Source organism: Rhinoraja longicauda, chromosome 35 (assembly GCF_053455715.1).
Source record: "Rhinoraja longicauda isolate Sanriku21f chromosome 35, sRhiLon1.1, whole genome shotgun sequence".
NCBI classification, from domain to species: domain Eukaryota; kingdom Metazoa; phylum Chordata; class Chondrichthyes; order Rajiformes; family Arhynchobatidae; genus Rhinoraja; species Rhinoraja longicauda.
Genome location: NC_135987.1, coordinates 2054250 through 2070198, shown reverse-complemented (window position 1 = coordinate 2070198; position 15949 = coordinate 2054250). Strand labels below are relative to the sequence as shown.

Below are 15949 nucleotides of genomic sequence, written 5' to 3'. Positions count from 1 at the left end.
CACCTGCATTAAAAACAAGAGGGTAACCAAAGAGAAGGTACAAACCGCTCAGGGATAAAGGAGGGCATTTGTGCTCGGAGAGAGGATGCAGGCGAGGTATTAAAGGAGTACTTGCATTCACCAATGTCAAGGAGGTGCAGGACATTGAGATCAGTTTGGGGAATGCCAAAATGCTGGGGCAGATTGGGGTCAAGCAGGAAGTGGTGTTGTGGCTCTTGGACAGTATTAAAGTGGATAAATCCCCAGGGCCTGATGGGATCTATCCCATGTTATTGGGAGAGGCAAGAGAGGAGAATGCAGGGGCTTTGATGAAGATTGTTCTATCTACACTTGTCGTAGGCAAGGTCCCAGAGGACTGGGGAGTAGCCAATGTTGTTCCTTTATTTAAGAAGCAAAATACAGATAATTCAGGAAATTACTGGTGGGTGAGACTGGCGGGCGAGTGGTAGGGAAGCTATTGCAATGGATTCTTCAGGACAGGATTTACTCGCATTTGGAAGAGGATGGTCTTTGTTCATGGCAGGTCATGTCTTATGACTTGATTGAAATTTTTGAGGAGCTGACAAATGTGATTGATGAGGTAGGGCAGCAGATGTGGTCTACATGGATTATGATAAAGTATTTGATAAAGTCCCTCACAGTAGGCCGATCGAGAAGGTTAAGATTCATGGATTCCATGGCAACTTGGTTGGAAAATTCAGAAATAGCTTCCTCACAGAAGACAGAGGGTTGTGGTGGAAGAGAGATGTTCTGGCTGGAGGTCTGTGCCCAGTGGAGTTCTGCAGGGATCAATGCTGGGACTTGTGTTACTTGTGACATATATGTATAAATATATACAACACTAAAATTGGTGGAGTTGTGGACACCAAGGAAGGTTGTCAAAATATACAGTGTGCTCTAATTCAGTTACAGAAATGGGCAGAGAAATGGCAGATGGAGTTTAACCCAAATAAGTGTGAGGTTTTGCATTTGGAAGCTCCACTATAAATTGTAGCCAGTCAATGGCACTTTGCTTAACCGCACTGATTTACAGAGGGGTCTTGGTCAACGTCCATATCTACCTGAAAGTTGCAGCCTAAGTAGATAGAGTGCTAAAGAAGGCATATGGTATCAGAGACAGGAACAGGTTGCTGCTTTAGAGGACCTTGGTTAGGCCACATTTGGAGGATTTGTGTACAGTTCTGGCCATCCTAGTGCAGGAAAGATGTGGAGGCTTTGGAAAGGGTGCAGAAGAGGTTTATTAGAATGCTGCTAGCATTAGAGGGTAATCGCTACAAGGAAGGGTAACTGATAAATTATATACAATTTAGAGAGGGTCTATACCATAGGGTAGACAGTCCAATCCTTTATCCCAGGGTGTAATTGTCAAAGACAAGAAGGCATCATTGTAAGGTGAGAGAAGAACAATTGTAAGGAGATATGCAAGTTTTTATAGAGAGGGTGGTGTTTGTGAATTGTGCTACCAATAGTAGGGGCTGATACGATAGTGGCGATTAAGAGACTTTTGGATAGACCCGTGGAGATGTAGGGAGTGGATGAAGGGCGCACGGTGGCACAGCGGTAGAGTTGCTGCCTTACAGCGAATGCAGCGCCGGAGACTCAGGTTCGATCCTGACTACGGGCGCCGTCTGTACGGAGTTTGTACGTTCTCCCCGTGACCTCCGAGATCTTCGGTTTCCTCCCACACTCCAAAGACGTACAGGTTTGTAGGTTAATTGACTGAGTAAATGTAAAAATTCTCCCTAGTGTGTGTAGGATAGTGTTAGTGTGCGGGGATCGCTGGGCGGCACGGACTCGGTGGGCCGAAGGGCCTGTTTCCATGCTGTATCTTTAAATCTAAATCTAAATTATGGATCACGTGCAGGTAGCGAAGAGGCACTGTCAGAATAACATGGACGAGTAAGCACAGTGCATTTTGTGGATGGTGCACACCGTGACAGTGAGGGTGAAGGGGATAAATGTTCAGGGTGGTGAATGGGGAGCATTTGGCCTTGATGGAACTGAGCTTCTTGCATCATGTTGTAGAATTCAACAATGCTGCTGATTCATGCAGCGATGTTTCAGCACCTTTGAAGAGCAGGAAAGGAGTTTCTAAGATGCAGTGTCCTGACGGATTAAACTGCACGGAATGAACCCTTACAGGTGCCAGTGTCCCTGCCCTCCACCTCTCCTATCTCTGACCTAGGTACCCGACAAATCTTAGACAGACAGAAGTATTGGATCATGAATCAGCAGGCTTCTAACTGAAAACTATTTTCTTGTACAGGATAGGGAAGTTGTATCTGGATAAGTTCAAGGACATGTTTCAGACTTCATGGACTGATTTTTCTGATTTTGAGCAGATCTTTGTCCGAAATAGCAATACAATTTCAGGTGAGTCACATTCTCTGCACTGTGAGAAAGGCAAGTCCTCATTGCCCAGGTAACACACCTGCCAGACACATTCAGGTGGTCTACTAACCAGGAAAGCCTTCCACTCCTAACCAGGGAATTAACACACTAGGATTACTTATGGTTATCAATGTAGTTATTGTAAATTTCCCTGGTGTGGGACGAATAAAGGAATATATTATTATTATTAGTTAGTCCTTTTCTCCTGAGCTTTTTTCCAGAATCAGAGAGTTGTACAGCTCAGAAATACGATCTTTAGCCACCACATCCATGCCCACCATTTTTTGCTGATATTCATTAATTCCATTTGCCCGCATTAGGATGGTATCAGACAACACCTTGCGTAGTTGTGTTCCTGTCTAAATGCCTCTTACACGCAAATTTGTTTCTGATTCCACCACTCATTCTATATCCCTGACTTTTTTCTCATTCAAGTATCCATGATCTACATCCTATTAAAGATTGCTGTTTAATCTGTGTCGACCACCTCTCCCAGGTCCTATATTCCAAATCTTGACCTTGATTCTGGAGACAAGGTAACGTGACCAGTTTCCCAGCCATCCTGTTGGTTCGGTCGGTCCACTGTGTAAATTGGCTCTGGCAGATTAACTTAACAGGCTGTGTCACCGCACAATCCTCTCTGAAACACTTCACATCTGACCATCATTGGAACGATCTCCAGGAGGGGTAGAACTTGTTCAAACGCTGCCTGCTGCATCCCTGAGCCAAGGCCACCTTAACCTCTGGCCTCAAGTTACATTAAAACTTAGAACATAGAACAGTACAGCATCGGGCCGCATCCTTCAGCCAACAATGTCTTTGTCAAACATGACGCCAAGACCAACTCGTTCCAGGCATTCACCACCTCTGTCATTGTAAAATCCAATTGCCCTACATATTTCCTTTAAATTTTGTCCCTTTATTCTTAAAACTACTAATATTTCATATTCCCACCATGGGAATAAGTTTCTGACTGTCTACCCTATCAATGCCTCTCATAATTCTGTGCTCATCAATCACATCTCCCCTCAGCCCTCTGACACTCCAGAGAAAACTATGAAGTTTGTCCAACCCCTCTCAGAAACTGATAACCCCTAATAACACGTCATTCTGGTAAAATAAAGAAACGAACTGCAGACGCTGGTTAATACACAAAAGGACACAAAGTGCTGGAGTAACTCAGTGGGTCAGGCTGCGTCTCTGCAGAACATGGCCATGTGATGTTTCTGGTCAAGACCTGGTAACCTCCTCTGCACACTTTGCAAAGTCACCCCCATCCCTCCAGTAATGATGTGACCAGAACTGCACACAATACTCAAATGTAACCTAGCCAAAGTGATATATAACTGCATCATAACATCCTGCCTCTTATACCCAATGCCCCGAGCAATGATGTAAGAATACCATATGCCTTCTTTACCACTCTATCTACTTATGTTGCCACTTTCAAGACGTTATGGACTTGGACATGTCTGCTTCTTTTCCCTCCCTCTCTATCCAACAATTCTTGTCCAGTTGTGCACTCAGCTCCACGCCAAACACTGAAGTGTAGAAGGAGATGGCTCTCACACTCAACCCCTCCTACAAATATGTCTCCCTTCAGCTTTGAATGTAATTTCCCTCCTCACCTCCTGCCAGTTTACCACTCTGCTTGCTGCTTGCAATTTCAAACATGTGGCCCTTGCTGCCACGCTACTTTATGTCATGAGGGCTGGAGTATGGGTCAGCATGGATGTGCTGGGCTGAAGGGCGTGCTTCTGTGCTGTGCAACTCACTGACTCTGCAAAAAGCTCAGTTGAGAGGGACCAACATCATCCGTTCGCCCGATCCTTGCACCTCAGACAGGATACCTTGCCCTGGGAGAGTCTAGCCCAGCGTGATCACACTCGCACAGTGCTGGACGCGTCTGTTACAGGAACAGCTTGTTTGAAGGATGGCGTACGGTGAACAAGATGTTAAAAAGATTCACCTTTACCCTAAATCCGCCGGTGGGCACAGTTTCTTAAAATAGGGCCAGTGAAACCGGAGGCAAATCTAGATGGAGCTTCACACACATTAGGAGTAGAACAGGAGATGTTGGGATCCATTGCTGCTGGGATCCAGTTGAAGAGAGAGATGCTTGGATTATTCTTGGAGAGGAAGGTCAAGTGTCATTGAATAGAGGTTAGACAACCGCACTCGGGGAAGTGGGGAGGACAGGGAGAGAGCAGTGATATAATAGCACTGACCCCACCCATGTGCTTCTCCCATGCCACTGACAGAGTACGTCATGCAACACTGGCAGGAAGACTTCATGTTCGGCTACCAGTTCCTCAATGGCTTCAATCCTGTCATTTTTGAAAAGTGCAACAAACTCCCGGACAAGTTTCCAGTCACTAATGAAATGGTGAAAATCTGCCTGGAACGGAACCTCACCCTAGAGGAAGAGATTAAGGTAAAACTCATCACAGGGATACAGCGCTAAACACGGGGGGCACTGCAGTGTAACTGACCACAGACACCCCCTAAACACTGGGGCACTGCAGTGTAACTGACCACAGACACCCCCTAAACACGGGGGCACTGCAGTGTAACTGACTACAGACACCCCCTAAACACTGGGGCACTGCAGTGTAACTGACCACAGACACCCCCTAAACACTGGGGCACTGCAGTGTAACTGACCACAGACACCCCCTAAACACTGGGGCACTGCAGTGTAACTGACCACAGACACCCCCTAAACACTGGGGCACTGCAGTGTAACTGACCACAGACACCCCCTAAACACTGGGGCACTGCAGTGTAACTGACCACAGACACCCCCTAAACACTGGGGCACTGCAGTGTAACTGACCACAGACACCCCCTAAACACTGGGGCACTGCAGTGTAACTGACCACAGACACCCCCTAAACACGGGGGCACTGCAGTGTAACTGACCACAGACACCCCCTAAACACTGGGGCACTGCAGTGTAACTGACCACAGACACCCCCTAAACACTGGGGCACTGCAGTGTAACTGACCACAGACACCCCCTAAACACTGGGGCACTGCAGTGTAATGAAGGGTGGCACAGTGGTGCAGCTGGTGGAGCTGCTGCCTCAGGGCACCAGGGACCCGGCTTCAACCCTGCCTGACCTTGGGAGCCGTCAGTGTGTAGTTTGGACGTTCTCCCTACTGCCGCGTGGGTTTCCTCCGGTTGCTCCGGTTTCCTCCCACGTCCTAAAGATGTGCGGGACTCCATGATAATTGACCTCTGTAAATTAATCCTATTGTGTAGGGAGTGGACGAGAAAGTGAGATAACATAGAACTAATGTGAACGGACGATCGATGGTTGGCATTGACTTGGTGGGCTGAAGGGCCTGATTCTATGCGATATCTCTAATCTAAACTAAACTACCACAGATACCATGCTTATCACTGGGAGCACTAAGCACCCTAAACACTAGGGGCACTACATAGTTTAACTAACCTTAGATACCACCCTAAACACTGGGGCATTACAGAGTTTAATTAACGAATGTATGGCTTGTTTGGCCTTGTCACCAACTTCTCTCCCATAGTGAGTCTGTTGTTCTATGATGTTCTTGTGCTTTTTACTGTGGACAGGAAGGTAACATTTACCTGGCGGACTATAAGATCATGGATGGAGTTCCTGCCAACGCTACTGACCCCTGCACCATTCAGTACCTGTCAGCACCCATCTGCTTGCTGTACAATAACTCAAGGAACAGGCTGGTTCCCATCGCAATCCAGGTAATCAGGAAGGCAGCCCAGGAGAACAAGGCAGGAGTGTGGAACTGCAGCAACCAGTGTACGCTGATTGGGTTGGTGAGCCAAGGGGGCCAATGATGCATGTGAAAGGTGGTGTGAAAGGGGGAGTTGGAGCCAGGCCAGGCCCCGTAATGGTGAAGGAACCGTTCAATCAGTAGCTCAGTGAAACCCATTGTCCCATTGTATCTCCACCAGCTTTGTGATAGGATTCTCATTAATCTCACTGCACTGGCTCTTCTCCTATTGTCCTGTAAGTCCTCTCTTTAGTTGAGTGTTTACCTGGTCCCATGTTGAAAGTTACCGTTGAATCTGCTTCTACTAACTCTACATTGTATTCAAGGTCAGCATTAACCAGTGCTCCTCATCTTTTATCTGTTTCATTATTAGGGCGGCACGGTGGCACAGCTGGTAGCGCCAGTGCCTCACAGCATCAGAAACTCAGCTTTGATCCAGACTTTGGCCAGTGTGGAGTTTGCATGTTCTCCCTGTGACACTGTGGTTTCCTCCAGGTGCTCCAGTTTTCTCCCACATCCAGAGACGTGCGGGTTTATAAGTTAACCGCAGAAAATTGTCCCCAGTGAGTGGGAAGTGGATGCAAAAGTGTGATAACATAGAGTTAGTGTCAACAGGTGATCAATGGTTGGCGTGGACTCAGTGGGCCGAAGGGCCTGTTTCCATGCTGTGTCTTTCAATCAAGTCAATGATTTGGATGAGAACATACAGGGCAAGATTAGCAAGTTTGCTGATGATACAAAAGTGGGTGGTTTTGCAGATAGTGAAGATGGTTGTGAACAATTGCAGCAGGATCTGGATCGATTGGCCAGGTGGGCGGAGGAATGGTTGATGGAATTTAATACAGAGAAATGTGAGGTGTTGCATTTTGGGATGTCGAACAAGGGCAGGACCTACACAGTAAATGGTGTAGTGTGTAGTGTTGTAGAGCAGAGGGACCTAGGAGTACAGGTGCATGGTTCCTTGAAGGTCGAGTCGCAGGTAGATAAGGTGGCCAGAAAGGCTTTTGGCACTTTAACCTTTATCAGTCAGAGTATTGAGTATAGAAGTTGGGAGGTCATGTTGCAATTGTATAAGACGTTGGTGAGACCGCATTTAGAATATTGTGTTCAGTTCTGGGCACCATGTTATAGGAAAGATATTGTCAAGCTTGAAAGGGTTCAGAAAAGATTTACGAGGATGTTGCCAGGACTAGAGGGTGTGAGCTGTAGGGAGAGGTTGAGTAGGCTGGGTCTCTATTCCATGGAGCGCAGGAGGATGAGGGGAGATCTTATAGAGGTGTACAAAATCACGAGAGGAATAGATTGGGTAGATGCACAGAATCTCTTGGCCAGAGTAGGGGAATCGAGAACCAGAGGACATAGGTTCAAGCTGAAGGGGAAAAGATTTAATTGGAATCCGTGGGGTAACTTTTTCACACAAAGGGTGGTGGGTGTATGGAACGAGCTGCCAGAGGAGGTAGTTGAGGCAGGGACTATACCATCGTTCAAGAAACAATTAGACAGGTACATGGATAGGACAGGTTTGTAGGGATATGGACCAAGCGCAGGCAGGTGGGACCAGTGTAGCTGGGACATTGTTGGCTGGTGTGGACGAGTCGGGCCGAAGGGCCTGTTTCCACACTGCATCACTCTATGACTCTAATTCCATCAATTTATTCCATGCTTCAGTTTATCAACTGTCCTCCCCCTGAAATAATATCCCGTTATTTACGTTCAAAATTTGACCACCTCTGTTAAATCTCTTCTGGCTTTCTTTCTCTAGAGAGCAGGACCCACTTTCTCATTTCCCGATATTACTGAAACCCCTTGTCTCTGATACCATAGACTACATAGCACTTTGTATTGTTCCTGCGTTGTAAATGGTGTTGTATAAAACCAACTGCTTTTCCTGTTTCTACCTTCTTTCTTGCTGCAATCTTTGTATGAAAAGCTATCATTTTTTTTCCTTCCACAATGTAAATGATGCACTCTAACAGTTCAGGAATCATTAAGTCAGGAATCAGTAAGTCACACCCACAAGCCGGCAAAAAGGACATCAACTAGAAACATTAAAATATAGCCACAACACAACGACAGTAATTGAATAAAGAAATAAATGGCTCCTACATAATGAATCTCTGGACCCTCTGCAAGACCTTGACATCCTCCCTGGAATGGTGTTCAGAACTATATGTTGTGTCGATTGACCCCCAGTGAATGAATCCTGAACTGTTAGAGTGCATCATTTACATTGTGGAAGGAAAAAAATTGATAGCTTTTCATACAAAGATTGCAGCAAAAAAGACAAGTAGAAGGAAGGTAGAAACAGGAAAAGCAGTTGGTTTTATACAACACCATTTACAACGCAGGAACAATACAAAGTGCTATGTAGTCTATACTTTAAGTACTGTTGCTTTTATCAGACAGTTTGAGAACAATATTCAATGTATGTGTAGAAAGGAACTGCAAATGCTGGCTTTCTCCAGAGATGGTGCCTGACCCGTTGAGTTTCTCCATCATTTTGGGTCCATCTAATATTTACTGTATGGTGGATATTTCTGTCAAGAGTGGTTTTAGCGGAGAACGTTGGCTGATGAGGATTGGGATAAGCTGGCAAGTAGATGTCTGACCTGCATTGAATTTCATGCAACAATTGGGGGCATCTGTCCGAGGTACAAAAGGCGGGAGAGGCATGCATAGGGGAGGCAGTAAGGAACGTTTCCCCATGGCAGAGGTGTCAGGATCAGAGAGCATCGTTTTAAGGTTAGGAATAAGACTTTAAAGAGAATCTGAGAAAGAATGTTTTTCACCCAGAAAGTGACCAGAATTTAGAACGCACCACCTGAAGTTGGTAATGCAGGTAGATACTCCAACAACATTCAAGGTGTGTGGGGAGAATAAAAATTGTGCTTAATGTAGGATTTGTGTAAATTGGTTGTTGATAGCCAGCGTAGACTCAATGGGCTGAAGGGCTTGTTTCTGGGCTGTCTAACTTGATGACTGTCAAGATGGGAACATGATTTGGTACTTGGCTGAAGTGTTAGATTAATATTTTCATCCGTATTTACTGTGGAGAAAGACATGGGATGGCAGGGCCTCGGGGAAGTTGATAGCAAGAGGCACAAGAAGCTGTAGATGCCGGAATCTTGAGCAAAGAACTAAATGTTAGACCCACTCAGCAGGTCGGGCAGCATCTGGTGAGAGAATGCACAGATGATGTTTTGGGTCAGGACCCTTTTACAGACTGATCTGAAGTTAACATTGATGTATTGACGAGACTATATTATGGAAGACGAGGTGCTGGAGTTCCTACAAAGCATTAGGGTAGTTAAATCTGCAAGTGCATCCGAGCACAATGCCAGAAACTAAATCAGAAATGGCAGAGATGCCTGTTTCATTCAGAGCCCTGGGTGAGGTGCCGGAAGAGTGAAATCTCACTCATGTTGTTCCTCTAGTCTCAGTGATAGGCAATAGACAATAGGTGCAGGAGGAGGCCATTCAGCCCTTTGAGCCAGCAACGTCATTCAATGTGATCACGGCTGATCATTCACAATCAGTACCCTGTTCCTGTCTTCTCCCCATACCCCCTGACTCCGCTATCCTTAAGAGCTCTATCTAGCTCTCTCTTGAAAGCATCCAGAGAATTGGCCTCCACTGACTTCTGAGGCAGAGAATTCCACAGATTTACAACTCTCTGACTGAAAAAGATTTTCCTCATCTCCGTTCTAAATGGCCTACCCCTTATTCTAAAACTGTGGCCCCTGGTTCTGGACTCCCCCAAAATTGGGAACATGTTTCCTACCTCTAGTGTGTCCAATCCCTTAATAATCTTATATGTTTCAATAAGATCCTCTCTCATCCTTCTAAACTCCAGCATATATAAGCCTAGTCGCTCCAGTCTTTCAACATACGACAGTCCCGCCATTCCTGGAATTAACCTAGTGAACCTACGCTGCACGCCCTCAATAGCAAGAATATCCTTCCTCAAATTTGGAGACCAAAACTGCACACAGTACTCCAGGTGCTGTCTCACTTAGGGCCCTGTACAACTGCAGAAGGACCTTTTTGCTCCTATACTCAACTCCTCTTGTCAGAAAGGCCAACATGCCATTAGCTTTCTTCACTGCCTGCTGTACCTGCAATCTAACTGATGAACAAGGACACCCAGATCTCTTTGTACTTCCCCATTTCCTAACTTAACACCATTCAGATAATAATCTGCCTTCCTGTTCTTACCACCAAAGTGGATAACCTCACACTTATCCACATTAAACTGCATCTGCCATGCATCCGCCCACTCACACAACCTGTCCTAGTCACCCTGCATCCTCATAGCATCCTCCTTACAGTTCACACTACCAGCCAGCTTTGTGTCATCCGCAAATTTGCTAATGTTACTTTTAATCCCTTCATCTAAGTCATTAATGTATATTGTAAATAGCTGCGGTCCCAGCACCGAGCCTTGCAGTACCCCACTAGTCACTGCCTGCCATTCTGAAAGGGACCCGTTAATCCCTACTCTTTGTTTCCTGTCTGCCAACTAATTTTCTATCCATGTCAGTACCCTACCTCCAATACCATGTGCTCTAATTTTGCCCACTAATCTCCTATGTGGGACCTTGTCGAAGGCTTTCTGAAAGTCCAGGTACACTACATCCACCGGCTCCCCTTTGTCCATTTTCCTAGTTACATCCTCAACAAATTCCAGAATATTAGTCACGCATGATTTCCCCTTCGTAAATCCATGCTGACTCGGAACGATCCTGTTACTGCTATCCAAATGTTCCACAATTTCATCTTTTATAATTGACTCCAGCATCTTCCCTACCACTGATGTCAGACTAACTGGTCTATAATTGCCCGTTTTCTCTCTCTCCTTTCTTAAAAAGTGGGATAACATTAGCTACCCTCCAATCCACAGGAACTGGTCCTGAATCTATAGACATTGGAAAATGCTCACCAATGCGTCCACGATTTCTAGAGCCACCTCCTTAAGGACCCTGGGATGCAGACCATCAGGCCCTGGGGATTTATCAGCCTTCAGTCCCATCAGTCTACCCAACACCATTTCCTGCCAAATGTGAATTTCCTTCAGTTCCTCCATCACCCTAGGATCTCTGGCCACTAGAACATCTGGGAGATTGTTTGTATCTTCCTTAGTGAAGACAGATCCAAAGTACCTGTTCAACTCGTCTGCCATTTCCTTGTTCCCCATAATAAATTCCCCTGCTTCTGTCTTCAAGGGACCCACATTTGTCTTAACTATTTTTTTCCTCTTCACATATCTGAACAAGCTTTTGCTATCCTCCTTTATATTATTAGCTAGCTTACCCTCGTACCTCATCGTTTCTCCCCGTATTGCCTTTTTAGTTAACTTCTGTTGCTCTTTAAAAGAGTCCCAATCCTCTGGCTTCCTGCTCATCTTTGCTATGTTATACTTCTTCTCCTTTATTTTTATACTGTCCTTGACTTCCCTTGTCAGCCACAGTTGCCTCTTACTCCCTGTAGGAGCCACACCCCTCTGCAATCACCAATTTGCACATCCTCACAGACTGACTCCAGTTTAACAGTAGAAATTGCAGAGGTGGAGAGGCTATTCAGGAAACAGAAAAGCCGGAAATCTCCAGGACTGAACAATGTTTCCCCCTCTACCCTCAAGCTCTGTGGTGAACAACTGGCACCGATCTACACAGACATTTTCAACCAGTCCCTTCAAACCTGCACTGTCCCTGTCTGCTTCAAGGTCTCCACTATTGTCCCTGTACCTAAAAAGACAAGGATCACTGGTCTTAATGACTACAGGCCTGTCGCACTGACCTCTGTAATCATGAAGACCTTTGAAAGATGTGCTGGCCCAGCTGAAAAACATCACAAACCCCTTGCTGGACCCTCTGCAGTTTGCATACAGGGCCAGTTGTCATTTGTGAGCGGAGCACCAAGGCACATTCCTTGTATATGCACATACTTGGCCAATAAACTTATTCATTCATTCATTCATCCTTGGGCAAGAGACTCTGTGCGTCTACCTAATCTATTCCTCTGCTGAGCGTTTCCTGTAGCTTTTTGTTTTGGATTTTCAGCAACTGCAGGATTTTGCTGCAGTTACAAAGATTGTGGAGACGGGTGTGACTGGCTTTAGTGTAATGAGGCAGAGGCATCCACAGTCACCAGCACACCTGCCAATGCGAACATGCCAGGAGAGCTGTGGACTGCTCCAAGAATCTCGGGAGAACTGGTTTACACTCTGTTGGCAAAGAGCCACATGGCTTGGGGAATAAAGAATTAATTGATTTTTAATAAATCTTATTAGTCAAGTATGTACACATACAAGGAATTTGCCTTGGTGCTTTGCTTGCAAGCAACAACACGACATACAGTAGACAATTAAGGATAAAACATTATAATTTAAACATGTGAAGAATGAAATAAAATACCAGAGCAAAAGGAGACTACAGACTTTTGGTTGTTGAGTAGAGCTGCTGCTCGTGGAAAAACGCTGTTTTTTATGTCTGGCTGTGGCTGCTTTGACAGTCCGGAGTCGCCTTCCAGAGGGAAGTGCTTCAAAGAGTTTGTGGCCAGGGTGAGAGGGGTCAGAGATGATCTTGCCCGCTCGCTTCCTGGCCCTTGCAGTGTACAGTTCGTCAATGGGGGGAAGGTTGCAGCCAACAACCTTCTCAGCTGTGTGAACGATGAGTTGCAGCCTCCGGATGTCGTGCTTGGTGGCTGAGCCAAACCAGACCATGATGGAGAAGGTGAGGATAAATGATAGCAGTATAGAATTAGACCATCATTGCCTGTGGCAGATTGTGTTTCTTCAGTTGCCGCAGGAAGTACATCCTCTGTTGGGCCTTTTTGACTGTGGAGTCGATGGTGGCCCCACATTTAAGGTCCCTGGAGATGATGGTTCCAAGGAACTTAAATGACTCCACAGATGTGACTATGGTGTTGTTGATGGTGGTGGGGGGAGGGGAGGGGGAGCTCTTCGAAAGTCTACAATTAGTTTCACTGTCTTGAGAGCATTGAGCTCCAGGTTGTTGCGATGGCACCAGGATGCCAGCTGTGTCACTTCCTGATCAATATTAAACTAGTCGGGAAGGCAGATAGAAAGGCAGAAACCAACACTGGCAACTGTGAGAGAACACAAACACAGGAGAGGACAAAGCATGATATACGCTGCAGAGTCTGAACAATTAACCACAAAGAATGTCAAAGTCAGCACAAAAGCAAATGGCCATAAGCAATATCAGGCCTTTGAAAAGTCATATTAGCAATGATGTGGCTTTGAGGTGATGCTTTCTGTGGAGGAAGGTGTGTTTAGACAATCGTGAAGTATTGCAAACACTGATAAGTGTGAGAGTTTGTACTTTAGAATGTCAGACCAGGGAAGGACTTGCACAGTAAATGGTGGAACCCTGGAGAGTATTGTAGGACAGAGAGATCTGGGAGTACAGGTGCGTGCTTCCCTGACAGTGGAGAGCCAGGTGGACAGTGTGGTGAAGAAGGTGAGTAGGTTGCTTGCTTCATTGGGAAAGTACTGAGTACAACAGTTGGGGCATCAGGATACAGCAGTTGAAGTTGTGGTGAGACCAAACTTGGAGTACTGTGTGCAGATCTGGTCGCCCAGCTTTAGGAAGGATGTCACTGTTGGAAAGGCTGCAGAAGAGCTTCACTAAGATGTTACCTTAACTGTGGTCTTGAATTATAGTGTGAATTAACGCTACCACTAAGTGTGCAGTTCTGGTGACCCCATTACAGGCAGGATGTGAAGGTTAGGAGGAGGGTTACCTGAATGCGGCCTGAATTAGACAGTATTAACAACAAGGAGAGTTTGGACAAAGTTGGATTGTTTTCTCTGGAGCGTTGCAGGTTGTGGCAAGACCTGGTACAGGCAGATGAGATTAGTTTCACGGCATCATGTTCAGCACATTGTGGGCTGGAGGGCCTGCTCCTGTGCTGAATGTTGTTGATGTTTGTGAAAGTGTTCTCAGAAGCAGAAGAGGCAGCAGCAACAGGAGACTGATTTTGAATGATCAGCTGTGATCGCACTGGATGGTGGGGCAGGCTCGAGGGGCCAAATGGCCTGTTGCAGCTTCTTATGTTTTTCAGCAAAACACAAAGTGCTGGAGTAACTCAGTGGGTCAAGCAACATCTGTGGAGAGAATGGACAGATGATGTTTCAGCTGAAGGATTGTCCCGACTCAAAACGTCATCTGCCTATTCTTTCCACAGATGTGGCCTGACCCCCTGAGTTGCTCCAGTTCTTTGTAATTTTCCCTCAAGATTCCAGCATCTGCAGTTCCTCGTACCTCTCGTGTTGTCCAACTTTGTTCAAGCAGAAACCTGCCCTCTAGTGTTCATTTCACATTCCCTGCACTATGACCCAGCTCTCCGACCTCTGGCTTCCGCTGCTATCTCCTTCCATTGATTTGTCATCTTTACATTTTTATTATGTTCATTTAGTTCTACTCTCAAATTAATTCACCAGATTGATCCCTGGGATGGCGGGACTTTCATATGAAGAAAGACTGGATAGACTGGGCTTGTACTCGCTGGAATTTAGAAGACTGAGGGGGGATCTTATTGAAACATATAAAATTCTTAAGGGGTTGGACAGGCTAGATGCGGGAAGATTGTTCCCGATGTTGGGGGAGTCCAGAACCAGGGGTCACAGCTTAAGGATAAGGGGGAAGTCTTTTAGGACCGAGATGAGAAAACATGTCTTCACACAGAGAGTGGTGAGTCTGTGGAATTCTCTGCCACAGAAGGTAGTTGAGGCCAGTTCATTGGCTATATTTAAGAGGGAGTTAGATGTGGCCCTTTTTGCTAAAGGGATCAGGGGGTATGGAGAGAAGGCAGGTACAGGTTACTGAGCTGGATGATCAGCCATGATCATATTGAATGGCGGTGCAGGCTCGAAGGGCCGAATGGCCTACTCCTGCACCTATTTTCTATGTTTCTATGTTCTATGTTTCTAATTCATTCGGAGGCTGGCGGGTATATAGAACGAGCTGCCAGAGGAGACAGGTAGAATAACAGCATTTACAAGACACTTAGACAGGTAAATGCAAAGGTTTGGAGGGATATGGTCAATCACAAGGAAATGGGACAAGATGGACCACTCCATTGAAATCGCCCATACTGAAGTGTAGTACGCAAAGGAGCATAACGTCCGCCATTTTAGTAAGCAAAACCCGCCGTTCACTCTTCCTCTTGCAGTGTAATCAGTGTTGTGGGGGAACAGTATGTGTGATGATACCATTAAAATGCAGAATATATCTCATCTATCAATTCACAGATTTTTGTTATTTTTCTTTTTAAATGTTTCTGCAAGTTTCTGCCAACTAAAATGGCGCCATGACGTACTACGGTTTTTAGGGTCGAGTGGTCTATCTGGTTCCTCTAGTATCTTTGGTTGGCATGGATAGGTTGGGCCGAAGGGCCTGTATCTGTGCGGTATGCTCTATGACTCTAATTAAGACCTACGATATTGTTCTTGGTATTAAAGATGCACTGTCCAACATCCTGTCCCATGGTTTACTAATGATTCCCTATGTGACTATATCCCTCCTTCCACATTCCATCCATTATTTCCGCTCTGGTCCATCCTTTACTTCCAATCCCCATTGATTACATCTTCCCCAATTATTCAGTTAATTAATGACTTTGCTCCATCTTTTTCCATAATTCCCCCACAACCCTAATTACATTTACATAGAACAGCACAGCCCCCAGAATAGGCCCCTTAGTCCACAATGTGTGTGCCGAACATGATGTCAAATGCCTGCATGTGATGCATACAATACAA

General features: G+C 45.7%; 1 protein-coding gene across 2 annotated transcripts in view; it reads left to right on the top strand.

The window, feature by feature from the left end:
* The window catches only part of LOC144610039 (polyunsaturated fatty acid 5-lipoxygenase-like), a 49793-nt gene that overhangs the window by 14131 nt on the left and 19713 nt on the right, over nucleotides 1-15949 (top strand). For both annotated transcript variants that reach the window (XM_078428513.1, XM_078428512.1), the window contains 3 exons: nucleotides 2267-2373; nucleotides 4653-4825; nucleotides 5987-6133. In XM_078428513.1, the coding sequence (XP_078284639.1) occupies nucleotides 2267-2373; nucleotides 4653-4825; nucleotides 5987-6133 (427 nt within the window). The remainder of the gene's footprint in view (nucleotides 1-2266; nucleotides 2374-4652; nucleotides 4826-5986; nucleotides 6134-15949) is intronic.